This window comes from Sipha flava, unplaced genomic scaffold (genome assembly GCF_003268045.1).
Source record: "Sipha flava isolate LNK unplaced genomic scaffold, YSA_version1 507_pilon_pilon, whole genome shotgun sequence".
Lineage (NCBI taxonomy): Eukaryota > Metazoa > Arthropoda > Insecta > Hemiptera > Aphididae > Sipha > Sipha flava.
The window spans coordinates 119,063-132,946 of NW_020273422.1; the positions used below are offsets into that span (position 1 = coordinate 119,063).

At 27.6% G+C, this 13,884-nt stretch overlaps 1 protein-coding gene across 2 annotated transcripts in view; it reads left to right on the forward strand.

The window, feature by feature from the left end:
• Nucleotides 1-11,947, forward strand: part of LOC112690497 — a 21,955-nt gene extending 10,008 nt beyond the window's left edge. Inside the window, exons 16-30 of one of the 2 annotated variants that reach the window (XM_025564514.1) lie at nucleotides 4,553-4,684; nucleotides 4,749-4,931; nucleotides 5,004-5,144; nucleotides 5,225-5,413; nucleotides 5,578-5,715; nucleotides 5,835-6,146; nucleotides 8,477-8,577; nucleotides 9,038-9,122; nucleotides 9,232-9,363; nucleotides 9,694-9,876; nucleotides 9,948-10,088; nucleotides 10,164-10,346; nucleotides 10,441-10,581; nucleotides 10,725-10,907; nucleotides 11,566-11,947. In XM_025564514.1, the coding sequence (XP_025420299.1) occupies nucleotides 4,553-4,684; nucleotides 4,749-4,931; nucleotides 5,004-5,144; nucleotides 5,225-5,413; nucleotides 5,578-5,715; nucleotides 5,835-6,146; nucleotides 8,477-8,577; nucleotides 9,038-9,122; nucleotides 9,232-9,363; nucleotides 9,694-9,876; nucleotides 9,948-10,088; nucleotides 10,164-10,346; nucleotides 10,441-10,581; nucleotides 10,725-10,907; nucleotides 11,566-11,756 (2,435 nt within the window). In that variant the 3' untranslated portion in view covers nucleotides 11,757-11,947. The remainder of the gene's footprint in view (nucleotides 1-4,552; nucleotides 4,685-4,748; nucleotides 4,932-5,003; nucleotides 5,145-5,224; nucleotides 5,414-5,577; nucleotides 5,716-5,834; nucleotides 6,147-8,476; nucleotides 8,578-9,037; nucleotides 9,123-9,231; nucleotides 9,364-9,693; nucleotides 9,877-9,947; nucleotides 10,089-10,163; nucleotides 10,347-10,440; nucleotides 10,582-10,724; nucleotides 10,908-11,565) is intronic. The other variant, XM_025564515.1, reaches the window with a different exon arrangement.
• The last annotated feature ends 1,937 nt before the right edge of the window (nucleotides 11,948-13,884 follow it).

The window sequence follows — 13,884 nt, forward strand, 5'->3', positions numbered from 1 at the left end:
ACACATAATATATTAAGTTGATACTATAAGAATTTTGAAAATAAATTTGATGTCATCGTGATGTATACTCGAGATCTTCTACCTTACATTTTCAATATTATCCTTTAAAATTACTTCTGAACTAATTGAAAATAATCAATGTCATTGAAGTAAAGGAGTGAATGTGGGAAATTCAATCTTCAGAACATTTCACGAAAAATTAAAAAATGTTTTTAAATCCTAAATTAACCGATATACGAAGAAACCGTTTGAATGATTATGTTGCACCATGCACGTATATACAAAGGGACAGAAATCAACGCTTTTATGAATACAATACCCCCATATTATATTATATATACTGGGTGATCTGGATTTCATGTCACAAAAGTTTTCTCAAATAATTATGTAAAATCAATAAATATGTAAAATAATGAAGTATTATGAAATGGTATAATATAAATAATTTATTTGATTTACTAAACGTTTTTTTTTTATTGCACGTTTGAAAAGAAAACCAATTTCTTATGAAATTTTGATCATCCAGTATGTATTAGAATATTTAATTTAATCATTATAAAATTATTTTGTAACCACCGACTTTAGAGTAAGGAAAATGTTATGTCATACATCATGTAGTGTATATAGTGTACGAATACAAATTATATTTGTAACAGAAACGTAAAGCAATTTATTTTTATATTTTATCTACTAAATATGTATTTTTTTTTCTTATATATACATAGTGTACTTAGATATAAGCGTAAATTTTGTTCGTTTTAAATATTATTTACTATGTAAAAACATAATTTTATATATTATATTATATTGTGCTTAGGTAACCTTAAGAATAGCGGAAAAGTGTTAAATTGGCTAATTGATCAAAAAAGTAAGCGATACGTGTTAATATATATTATACTTAAATTATTTTAAAAAAATGCATAGAACTCGTCCCAATAATTGTGATTATTCTATGGTATTTAGATGGTAAAAAAAAAAACTCAAGATTCAAAATCAACTAAATATTTGCAAAAAATTGAACACACAGGTATAAAAATTTAAAAAAAAACTTCGTGTGTTGAAAGTATAAAAACGTTTTAATGTTGAATTAGACATCAGATGCCGATTTTCTAAAAATAAAAAATCGGCAACTGTCCAGTAGCTAATTATAATAACAAAATATTCGTAACATAATTCCTCTCTTCCTATATCAAGACACGGCCTAATTTTTATAAAGGATGATTTCATGCTCTTTTTTTAATTTTAAATATCACAGTTTGAATGTATTTATAAAATAACTTTTATACAATTTTATCGTAAAATAAAATCTTAAAACACTATAATTTTAACTGGAGGTTTTGATTTGAATAATGATTCGTTCAGTGGTCTTGCTAAATTATTCAGTAATAAGTATTTATAAATTAGTCACTGATAAAATAGTGATTTATTTTAAATAAATCATTATCAAGCGTGTTTTTTGATAGTATATACTATGAATAAATTAGTTAATTTTCTAAATGAATATCAAGTTTCAAAATAAATGATATACACATTAATGCACTTGGTTATGTAATGCGGTTGTATACTACACAAAATGTCTTCATTGACATGGATGCACACCATTTTACAAATCACTTGATTTTACATTTTTATATAAATTCATTTTCTCACCGCATCAGTTCTCTAGTATTGGATCTACATTTAAAATTCAAAAATAGTCCATGAATAAATCATCGATACAGTGTAACAAATTAAATTTTTTATCGGTATTTTATAATTTAATACCTAATTTCGGTTTTCACAATGTTCTTATATCATATAAAACCTACATACCAAAATCCAACCATAGGATACACTTTACAAGTACCTATGCACTAAGTTATAAAAAAATATTTCTCATTACTATATCACACGTAATAAAGTACTTCGGTTCCAAGTATTAACAAAATCTTCACCAATATTCAATGAAGTATGATAGTTGCTATGACCAAAATATTAAATAAATCTAAACTACACATAAAATTACAATAAAATAATAAAACCATGAAAATTCAAACATAAATGTCAAAATGACACCACCTACTAATTTCCAAGACCTAAACTAATATATTATTTCGAGTATTCATATATTAATAATTTACACTGAAACCTATGTATTTAAAATTAATTTTGTAAATGTTGTTTTTATTTTTACTAACAGCTTGTCGTCTGCAGCATTTTGTTCCATCATATCCTTGTTATACTAAGCTTTTGTTTAGCATTGATAATTTGAAATTCATTTACGTATTTGTCACCTTTTTCGTCTATAATTTATTCACAATGTCATATAATATAAAAAAAAAAAAATTGCTAATACGATTTGGATTTTGCTGCAGGCGACAGCTGTTTTTACATCGGTCTGGGAAATACCAAGACCAGTACACCGACATTTGAGCCATACCAATGTTGTCCAAAACCGTCTCAACCACAGACTGGAAATGAAAAACCCGAAGTCAAAAAGGATAAATCAGGGAAGTCTACAAGAAAAGAAACAAAAGACGACGAAATGAAAGCCAATGGCAAGTCTGATAATTATAACAAGAAGAAAGAAAAAAGAAACAAGAAAGATAACGGCGGAAAAGCTTCCTGGTGGTGGTAAACCGTTATAATTAATATCTGGAATGAGACAAAATAAAAAATAAACTTAAAAGGTCTTTAATAATATTTCTTAAACGTATATATTTTCCTATTTAAACATCAGCATACTGACAAAAACAATTTGATTTATAAGTATAAGTTTTCAAAAACTTTAATATAAGACCTTGAGTGAAAATGTTCTTATCATTTACAACATTACATGACAGTTAAATATTTCAATAATTTACTACTCAACATTTTTCAGTAAATATATAAATTACTCATATAAAAATATTAAATACATATATTTCAATATGAGAACACATATCCTGCTACAAAACCAACCTAGAGTTGAACACAAAATTAGAAACCTAAAAAAACCACAAAAAAAAAAAATAAAACATATCTATCATTTGACCGCTTATTATAATGTGCAGATTAATTTAAGGAGAAAATAGAGATTATTTTAGAAATAAACTTTTGCATTATTAAACTAATTCTCCATTTAATTATTAAAAAATATAATATTCAAAATATTAGGTATTAGCTATGTGATATGGGCATTTCTGAAATAAATTAATAGCGAGCTATGTTTCGGATATATTAAAAAAAAACAGCAGATACTGATTTTAAAATAGTTAATTTTGGATACGGTCATAACTACACAATAATGTCACTCCTGAGTATAGATTAATAATTGTTATAAAAATACGAGTACATCATATTTTTAAAAAGTATATAGTTAACAAGAGTTCCCTAAATAGTTATGGGCATGATTATTTATAAAAAAAAAACAAAGATTGTCCTGTGCCCTACATCATTATTTGAGACGCAGAATATTTACAAATACATGTTGATTAATTTTTTTATTATAGCATTCAGAAATTTGTTTATTTAAGATATTCTTTGTAAGAGTATAAAATATCCCAAGTACGAGGTAATGTAATCAATTTAATATATATATATAAATAGCCTAATTTTGTTGGCTGTTGTGTAGTATAATGCTAAAATATAAAGAATTGATATTAAAATAGTTTAGTTCACTTATTTATAGTATATTATGTAATGCTATTTTATTATTAATTTTTTGTTCTACAATTATATTTTCCATTGTACCTCGAATTCTATAGTTAAATAATAGTATGTGCCATGTTGTATTTAAATATATATGTATATGTGTAATTCAAAATATTATATTATTTAAAATAATACTGAGTATAAGTGGATTACTGACATTAGCCGTTTGGATTTTTTTTTTTTTTTGTTTTATTGAAAAGTTATGTATAATTCAGTTAAATTGCTCATTATATTATAGTATTTAATTACTTTATACAATGTATTAGTTTTGATTTGAATTAATTATAATATTAACAGAAATGTTTAAGTAATTAATTTAAAAAATAATGTAATTTTTACAATGTAATATTAAATGCAATTTGAAAAAGGCTGTTATTTTTCTCCTTGTAAATATATGTAATGATTTTTCTGATTTTGCTCATATGTAGGAACTAAATTTAGGACAGTTTTGATAATTAGCTTGATTTTCTCAAATATATTTTAACCACCTACTTCTAACATTTGTTAATTATTTTATTAATAAACCCACTTGTAATTTTAAATATAAGTATGTTATAGATGTTACGTTTAAGTTCTGTCATCAAATTTAATTGTACAAAATAATGTATTAATAAACCATTACTGTTATTGAAGTTAACATATTTTCTTTCAGTCTTTATAATTATTTATTTTTTCAATTGTAGCCCATAAATTATAATATATTCTTACATTTATATATATATACATATATATATATAATAAATATTGAGGTGATTTTGGAATATTAAAAAAATAAATATTTTTATTACAACGTTTCAGTATCAAAATAAATCACCATTTATTAATTTAAATAGTTTAAATTTTTAATATTTTGCATTTTTCTTTAAAATTATTATTAAAGGAGACATAGCTAATGAAAATGAAGTTCTTCGATGGATGATAAAACAAAAGACAGATGAAAGTATCGAACACATAAATAGAGAAAAGTTATTTGAATACATTGAAAGTCAAGATTTTTTAGCGGTTGTGTGGTGTAAGTAAACACTGCATTTTAACTATAAATTGTGTACTTAATTAACTGTAATTCGAACGTTAAGATGTGGAGGGTGATACTAGAGTACCGAGGATTTTACGACACATTGAACTAATTGACGACGAGGCTGCGGAATATGGTATAAAAGTAGTTAAATGTAGTGATCGATTGATGGCTAAAAAACATGGATTCCGAAGTCCACCTGGTATCACTTATTTCCGAAAAAGCAAATATATAAATTACGATGGTTAGTATCTAGAAGTAATTTTATAATTTTAATAAAAATATTTTTTATTTCTAAATATATTATGTTTTGTAGGTGACATAGACGACGATGAAGAAATTTTGGACTGGCTAACCGATCCCTCTAATATGGAGTTAACTGAACACATCGAAAAAGTAAACCGTAAAATGTTTGCAAAAATCAGACAGAGTTCAGAAAACGTAGCGGTATTCTTTTGTAAGATTTTTATTCATTTTTCTGCACTAAAAAATTGCAGCACTGGAACGATGGTGATGTCTGGTGTGTTTTGTTTACAGATAGTGACGATTGCAAACAATGCAAACAAGTGCTCACGGAGATCGAACATATAGATGACGATGCCGATGCTGCTGGAATAGATTTTGTGAAAATCGATGACAAAAAAATGGCCAAAGAGTGTGGGGTGTTTGCATTACCAGCCATAGTTTTCTTTAAACTCGGATCCAAAGATCCTACAATTTACGCAGGTATTAATCGTATACTTTTTGATTTATAATACTAATAATACTAATTTTCAATGTTATAAAATAAAAAGATTAGAACTGTATTTTCGTGTAACATTTGATTTTTATTTGAATGAAATCGCCGTTGCGATACTTTTAAACCATATGTTTGTAAAACAATTATTTAGGAAATCTGTACGAAGAATCGGATATATTAAATTGGCTACTAGTTCAAAAAAATCCACATGGAGAAATAATCGAAGAGGTAAACGGACAAGAGTTAAGGGACACCATATCGTCATCGGAATCAATCGCTGTATATTTCTGTGAGTGTTTAACTTTGTTTGACGAAATGCCTGTCTTGACTTGTACTAGTAAAATTATAATATAACGGTAATACTGTGGTCTGGTGTCAAATATGTGTGTGTTGTTGTCCGTCGTATAGGGAATGGAACGCTGTGCGAACGCTGTAAGGCGTCAAACACCAAAGCGTTTCGTAGACATCATAAATCACAACAGCCAAACGGTGCCCATCATAACGATATGAAAAAAAAAGAAGCGAAACCGGATGTCGTGACGGAATCAGTCACCGCAGAAGATAATAATAAAATTAATAATAATGACGATGATGATGATGATGATGATGATAAATATCATAATAATGATAACGATGATAATGATGCTAATGATGATGATAAAGATAATGCGGAAAATAATAGTGATACTCATGCTAGTGCTCAAGGAATCAATAACTATGGTACCTCACCAAAGAATGGATATAGAGACTTTGATAATAACGCGCAATCAAGACTGCGAATCATTGGCTTTTTATAATTTTTGGTGCGCTGAATATGCATGTAAATTAATTGTGTCTACACGCTTAGATTTAGAAACACAATTTGATAATATAGTAATGTATCTATTATATTTCACCCCAAATCGTTTATATAATAGTTAAACATTGTGTGAATAATGTAATTTATAGATTGGCTTCCATTTTATGAATTATGAACATTTTAATAATAATAATAATATCGTTTATTACGGAGTAATTTCCGACTTAATTTTAAATATAAAACTCAAAAAATATTTAAAAATATAAATCAATGTGCATGTATGTATAATGTATATATCACATATAATGAAAAAAATATATTAAAAATTCAAATAAATATTAATGAATACACAGAGAAAGATGTATTTAAAATAATTAATACTTTATTGAAAATACAATGTACTAATTTTTTGGAAAAATAATGAGTACTTATACATATATTCAACTCATTATATAATACTAAATACGATTTGTTTATTTTGCCGAAAATTTGCATTTCGCATGTCATAATAAGTTTAAAATGCTTCGTGAACTATATTTGACAATCGTAGATACTAAAAATGTAGAAACCAGATTTTGTAAATACAACGTCTATAAAACCTTACACATATTAAGTAATTAAACTTAAACTTTTATAATCCGGGTTAATTTGATAGTTATGATTTTAAGTTAATATATAACATACAATTTTTGAAAAACAATTACATTTTATGTACCATCATTATACGTCCAAGGTATTTGATTTTTTTAAAGGAAATATTCAATTTTAATTTTAAAATCTGAACCTGAATTTTCTTTTCAGTTTTGATATACCTATAATAATTGTATATGTCATATTAAACCTATAGTTAATTATTTATATGTCAGTTAAAAGGTTGTATGAACGTAATAGTGCACCAATGCTTTTGTAGCATAGACACCTATCTCTTTCTACTTCACTATGCCTTCTAAACTTAAAACGCTTCAAAGTAATTAACTACTAGTTTGATGTTTGATTGTTATTTATAGACATTTTTAGGATAACATTATACGAAGTTAAAAATGTACATTGCTTTAAAAACGATTACTATGATAATAGTAAACATTGAAAAGATAATGTCAAAATAATTTATTCATAAATACATAAATTGTCATAGAAAATTAGTGTTGGACATTAAAAAATCACTTTGTATAAAATAAAATAAACTTTAAAATATAGTTTTTATTCTAGTCAATAAGTCAATTACTTATATATTGATACAGTGGTGTAGAAAAACTCGCTAGCGTCTCTGGCAAACTTTGAAGAAAATTACTTTAAACCAATTAAAAATTTGACGGAATGATACTTTTTTTAATCTTTAATTTTACTAATTTTTTTTTAAAAATTTTTAAGAACAAAATTTATATTCATAAGTTATTATTATAGTGTACATTTTAAACTGAAAATTCACTGTTTTCGTTTTACGACTGGCGAATTCATCGATAATTTCTTCATATGAAGTTTTCTATATGAATTTCCTTGTACTATTTTCATAATTTCATCATTCAATTCACACATAGTATATTCAATTAGACAAAATCTACATACTTCAAAAAAAGTATAATTGAAAAATTTCTTTTGAAAGGGAGAATGAAAATACGGCTTTAGCACAATTGTACACCCCTTTAAAATTCGCTCCCCTGGCGTAGTTAGAGGTTGCTATATCCTCGCTATGCCACTGTATAGATACTGCCATACTACTATAAAAATAATTTTTAGAAACTTAATATACTTTAACTTTTTGTACTTTAATTCTTTATCAATAATCGATAGAAATTTAAACTAAAATAGTTTAATTTGGCTAACTTGATTTTGACATTACAAGCTGTAGTTTTAAAAGATTTTTTTTTTATTTGCGTGATTATCGATTTAAAAATAATATAATATACAATGAATTCATCATTTCATGGATAGAAGATCATTATAATGGCAGATATATATATATATTAACTAGGTTAAAAAAAAAAGTAGTGGGACTTTTAATACTATTCAGTTTTTTGTAACCCCTCCAATTTCTACCACTGTAACAAATGATACGTATAAATAGATTGAGCTGGATTTTCAAATTGTAAAAAATGTCGGTCTTGAAATAATATTTGCTTAGACTAGATGCTATCCTACATGAATGTATATGAATTATGAAAACACAAACATCACAGCTAAAATTAGTCAAACATACAATATGCATATTTTATATTAATTCTAGTTATATACAAAATATAAATACTTGCAGATAGCGAAGACGAATGTGATAAGTGTACAAGTATTCTAGAAGAATTAGAAAATATAGACGATGATTGTGAACGACATGGGATTACTTTTATTAAAACTCAAGTAAACTAACAATAAAACAAATATTTATATATTATTTTATGTCATTATATAATATGCTGTAACACTGTAACAGCAAAAGCTATTATCAATAACAAAGTATTATTAAAAACTAATATTTAAATATTAAATATTTCTTAAAATAGTAATAGAAATATTTTATAAAAAAAAACTAAAATTCTTGTCTTGAATTTTATTATTGCGTTTGATGCCTATAAATATTTACGATCGCTTGCTATTTAAAAAATTCATCTTCACTGTGGTTTTTTATACCTAATGATGGGATTTCTTATCAATCTTAGATCTTCATGTATTCAATAATACTTAGTTATTATTTTAAGATTATTAATTACAAAACAATTTAATTTTACTTATTATTATTTTATTTATTATGTTTATTTTTTATATATAATTAATTATTATTACTAACATATTTTTGCAATAATTATTAAATATATTTTAGGATCTCGATGCGGCTGAACTATATGGTGTATCAAAATTACCGGCGTTGGTGTACTTCGAACATTCGGTGCCAAATCTGTTTGGAGGTGAATTCATTATTGATAATATTATAATAATATTTTGGATTTAAATATTTAATGTGAATTAATATAATTATACACACCATTATATATATATATATATTTATTTATTTAGGAGATTTGAAAGAAGAAGAAGAAGTTCTTCAATGGTTAATAACTCAAAGAACTGAGGACAGAATTGAATTAGTCACAAGATCGATGTTAGAGACAATTGTGCAAGAAACACAATATTTAGCGGTATACTTTTGTAAGTATAACCAAATAATGAATCTTTTTCTATTCACGTTAAACTTGGTTACCGCAGTACCATACTGATATAAGCACATACCTCGTGACTCGTGGTTCAATTTATTATTTTCACAATATTTTGCTGATGGATTTAAGCAGTTTTAATTACATAAAATGAGATAAGTGTTTAAGATGAGTTTTTCTTTTATTATAGATTTATATTGACAAACGTTAGACTTTAGAATAACAGTAATTTTTTATTTTATTTTTTATGTATTCTTCATTATTTCAATAAAATGTAAAACTTTTAGTTTATTTAATTCAATCATCACCTATTATTGTTGTACAGATAAACAGGCATGTCATGTTTGCGACCAAATTCTCGAAGATTTAGAACGAGTAGACGACGAATGTGATTTGTACGGTATACACATGGTAAAAATTCAAGACCCGCAGCTAGCCAAAAGGTATTCAATTAAGACATTCCCAGCACTCGTCTACTTTAGAAACGGAAATCCTCTACTGTACGAAGGTCGGTTTGCGAATTTTACAAGATATGATTGAACATATTGTAGTTTAAATTATGAAAAATATTCGTTTTAGGCGATTTACAAAACGAAGAATCGGTTCTCGAGTGGCTAATAGACGACGACAACCGTGAACTGGCTGATGAAATTGAAGAAGTAAACAGCCGCATGCTGGAGAGACTTTTGGACGAGTCATTACTGTTAGCAGTGTTTTTCTGTAAATATAATATAGTCGGAATGTCATTAATCATACGTAACGAGAAAGTAGCAATAACTTAAACGGTATCCGCAGACGAGGAAAACTGCGAAGAATGCGGCGACATTCTAGAAGAACTAGAAATTATTGACGGCGAAGCAGATTTGTTCGGTATTGACATGGTTAAGATATCAGATCCAGACGTCGCGTCGAAGTACAACATCATAAGTCTGCCGTCTTTGGTGTATTTTAGAAAAAGAGTACCCGAAATATTTGATGGTAATAATTCGAAATGTTCGGACACAAAAATACACGAACAAATTAAAAAAAAAAAATAAAAAAAAAATCCAACATTGTTTACAATATTGTGCAGGAGATTTGACCGACGAAGACAAGGTGTTATCGTGGTTAACTTCGCAGGATGTATTTGAAATAAAAAACGAAATCGACGAGGTGAACAAGAAAATGCTAACGAAATTACTCAACGAAAATGAATTCGTCACCGTATTTTTCTGTAAGCACTGTCGTCGTGAATTACATTCTTAAACCGATTAATCATTGTAATAATATTTTCCAATGCTCGGTTTTTGATCCATTTACAAACTTAGCATTATTATACGCGTGTAATACAAAGTTTAATATTGTGTTTTGCAACAGACGAAAATGACGAACCGGAAAGTGCAGAAGTGCTGGCTAGGCTAGAGACCATAGACGACGAAACAAACAACATGGACATTACATTCGTCAAAATGGCAGACGCTCGTTACGCACGCAAATGGGGTGTTACCAAGCTGCCGGCCGTAGTTTACTTCCGGAATAAGTTCCCTAGTGTTTACAGAGGTACGTTATTAAAACAATTGTAGAATATCGAATTTCTTAACTCTGAAAACTACGTCTACCTAATAGTCCAGCGGTTATCGGGAAGCTACGGAACTCCTAGTTACTTAAATTAATTATTGCAATGGCGCCGAACCCTATGCATAGATCAGGTCGCGGCCCGACCATATTTTTAAAAAGAGCCCGGGAATCAGAAGGGCCGATCTATGGTTTGCAATATTTTGACCTCGCGACGAATGCCGGACTTACTCTGTCGGATCGGTACATGCATACAGTAACGTTCAAATGTGAACTACCTAAATTATAACACATAATAAGATATTTTGCACAACGGTAGGTGTCTGACTAGTATGAATCACTTGTAATTCGAGTGCACAAATCATTATTTTATGCAAAGTAAAAATGTAGGCTTGTGGCCGCTGGGGTTCTTGATGCCGTTGTATTTTTATTTGGCCCGGGTACAATTTTAAAGGTTCGGCGCCACTGAGTTATTGGATTGATAGATCTCTAGGGCTAAGCAATAGCATTAGACAAACGCCGTTCACCGCGCCACTGCATTCAAATAGGTGAACAAAAAAAAAATAAAATAAAAAAAGTGAAACGAAACGGATTGTCTACGAATCGTTGTTGTTAACACCCGGTATGCATTGTCTGTACGCAGGAAGCCTGGACTCGGAGACCGAGGTGTTGGAGTGGTTGAAGAAAACCCGTTTCCGCGAGCCCGAGCTCAATCTGTTCATGTACGTGATGATAACGATATCGTTCGCGTTCGTTCTGTACACCATCCTGCTGGTGTACGGATTCAAAAAGATCACGATGGCTCCTCCAAAACCACCGTCACCGTCGTCATGATTTGACGTACCTACTGTCCGTACCCAATAATAATTATAATTAGTGCATCGTTTGTTCGTATTGTTGGCGCCTACTCCACAAACCTACCCCCAGTTGAAAACCGTTACAATTCGAAAAATATAAATACTGCCTATATGTGTGTTACTTGATACTCATTAAAAATGTATTTAAATTAAACCAATAACCTTCAATTACTGGTAATTTTTAACGCTATTTGTATGTGTATACTGTCTATGCATAATAACTGTACACACATATTATTATATTACATATGTATATACTACCAAAATATTTGATCAAACTCGAGCTTTCCGACTCGAAAATATAATGTTGTACAACATAACAACTGTATGTTTTTTAATCATCTTTCAAAAATGAATGTTTTTTGAGTAGCTTTGAGCTGAAGATACTATACCAATACAAACTCAATAAAATACGATCAACGATCTCCAATGAATATATTGCATCTCAATCATTTTTGAACATATAACTCTTGAAAAAAATTAGTCAGAATGTTAAATTAAAGTAATTATAAATAAATAATTGAAAAATGTCATAGCTCTTATACAAAAAAGGAGATAATTTACCCTATCAAGTTTGAACTATGTATATTAAACTGTTATTTAATTGATGTTATCTGTGCATAAACAACATTTAGAAATTGTACTGAAACAAAAATGCTGACTACAGTACACAACAGTTTATTCAGCCAACTAATGATTTAATAATTGAAACTATGATAAAAAAAAAAAATCATAAAATATAATAGAAAACTAACATGTAAAAAACTAGATAAAAAAAGTAAGTACAATCTAAAGCAGATGTATATTATTTAATTTTAATTTTATACTATATATTTGTTTACACAAAAAAAAAATCATTAGAATGTGTATAATATAGAAATAATCTAAGAACTTATACAAAACTCATATGCTTTCCAAAAGCAAAATATTAATAAAATACTCAATACTTCTGGCGAAATAAAAATACTATTAGTACATTTATAGTTTTAAAGCATAAATACAATTTATACCAGTGGCGTCATTTGTGAGATGCAAGGATGTGCAAATGCATCCCATGTTTTTTTTAACACACTTTTTTGTAGATCATTTCATAAATGTATAGTATAAAACAAATAAAAATAATTTTGTAATTTTTTTTTGATTAGTCAAAATATTTTGTTGATCCCAGTTACAACATGAAACTAGTTCATTGAGACGTTGAATAATCGAAATTAACTAATTGTTAAAATCCACGGGTATCTACATTATACGATATATTAACAATAAAAATGAAAAAAAAAATCCATAGGCTGCTACTACATGAAAATTTCAAATGCAGAAACCCTTGCTAATGAAATTATCAACATTACATGTAGTCAAAAACTAAATATTAAAAACTGTATTTCTCAATATTATGATGGTGCAGCAGTCATGTGTGGAAAATCCTCAGGAGTTCAATCCAGAATTCAAGAAATTGTACCCCATGCTATTTCCATACATTGTTTTGCTCATCGGCTAAATTTATGTTTAGTAAATACTCTTCAAAATAATCCTAAGATAGTTTATTTTTTCGATACAATTCAACATATTTAAAAATTTCTAATGAACAGTCAAACAAAATATGAGTTATTTGCAAAAATGTAAAAAAAAATATATATATAGAAATACTTAATTTAGAAAGATTAGTAAATACAAAGTGGTCATACTAGTATACATCAATAAAAGAAATAAAACTTAGATTTACAGAAATCAAAGAAATACTTGAAATATTAGGAGACACATCCACTGATAAAGGTGATGAAGCTACAAAAACTACATCATGTTGCCTTGTATGACAAATATCCACCATATAATTTATCGCATTACTGTGTGTAATGGAAAATTTACTTGAAAATATTCACTGTTTCATGTGACTTTAAAATCAGATTAAATTGTATTACAAAATGCAATTGAACTCATACAATCAACCAAAAATGAACTTCTCATTTATAGAAATGAAGACAGTTGGATTTTACTTAACAGTGGGTAAAAAACCAGACAATCCTCAGGCAAATGAAATAAGGCAGATGTTAGATGTTTATTACACAGTAATTGACAAGTATTTATATATTTTTAAATGTTCATAC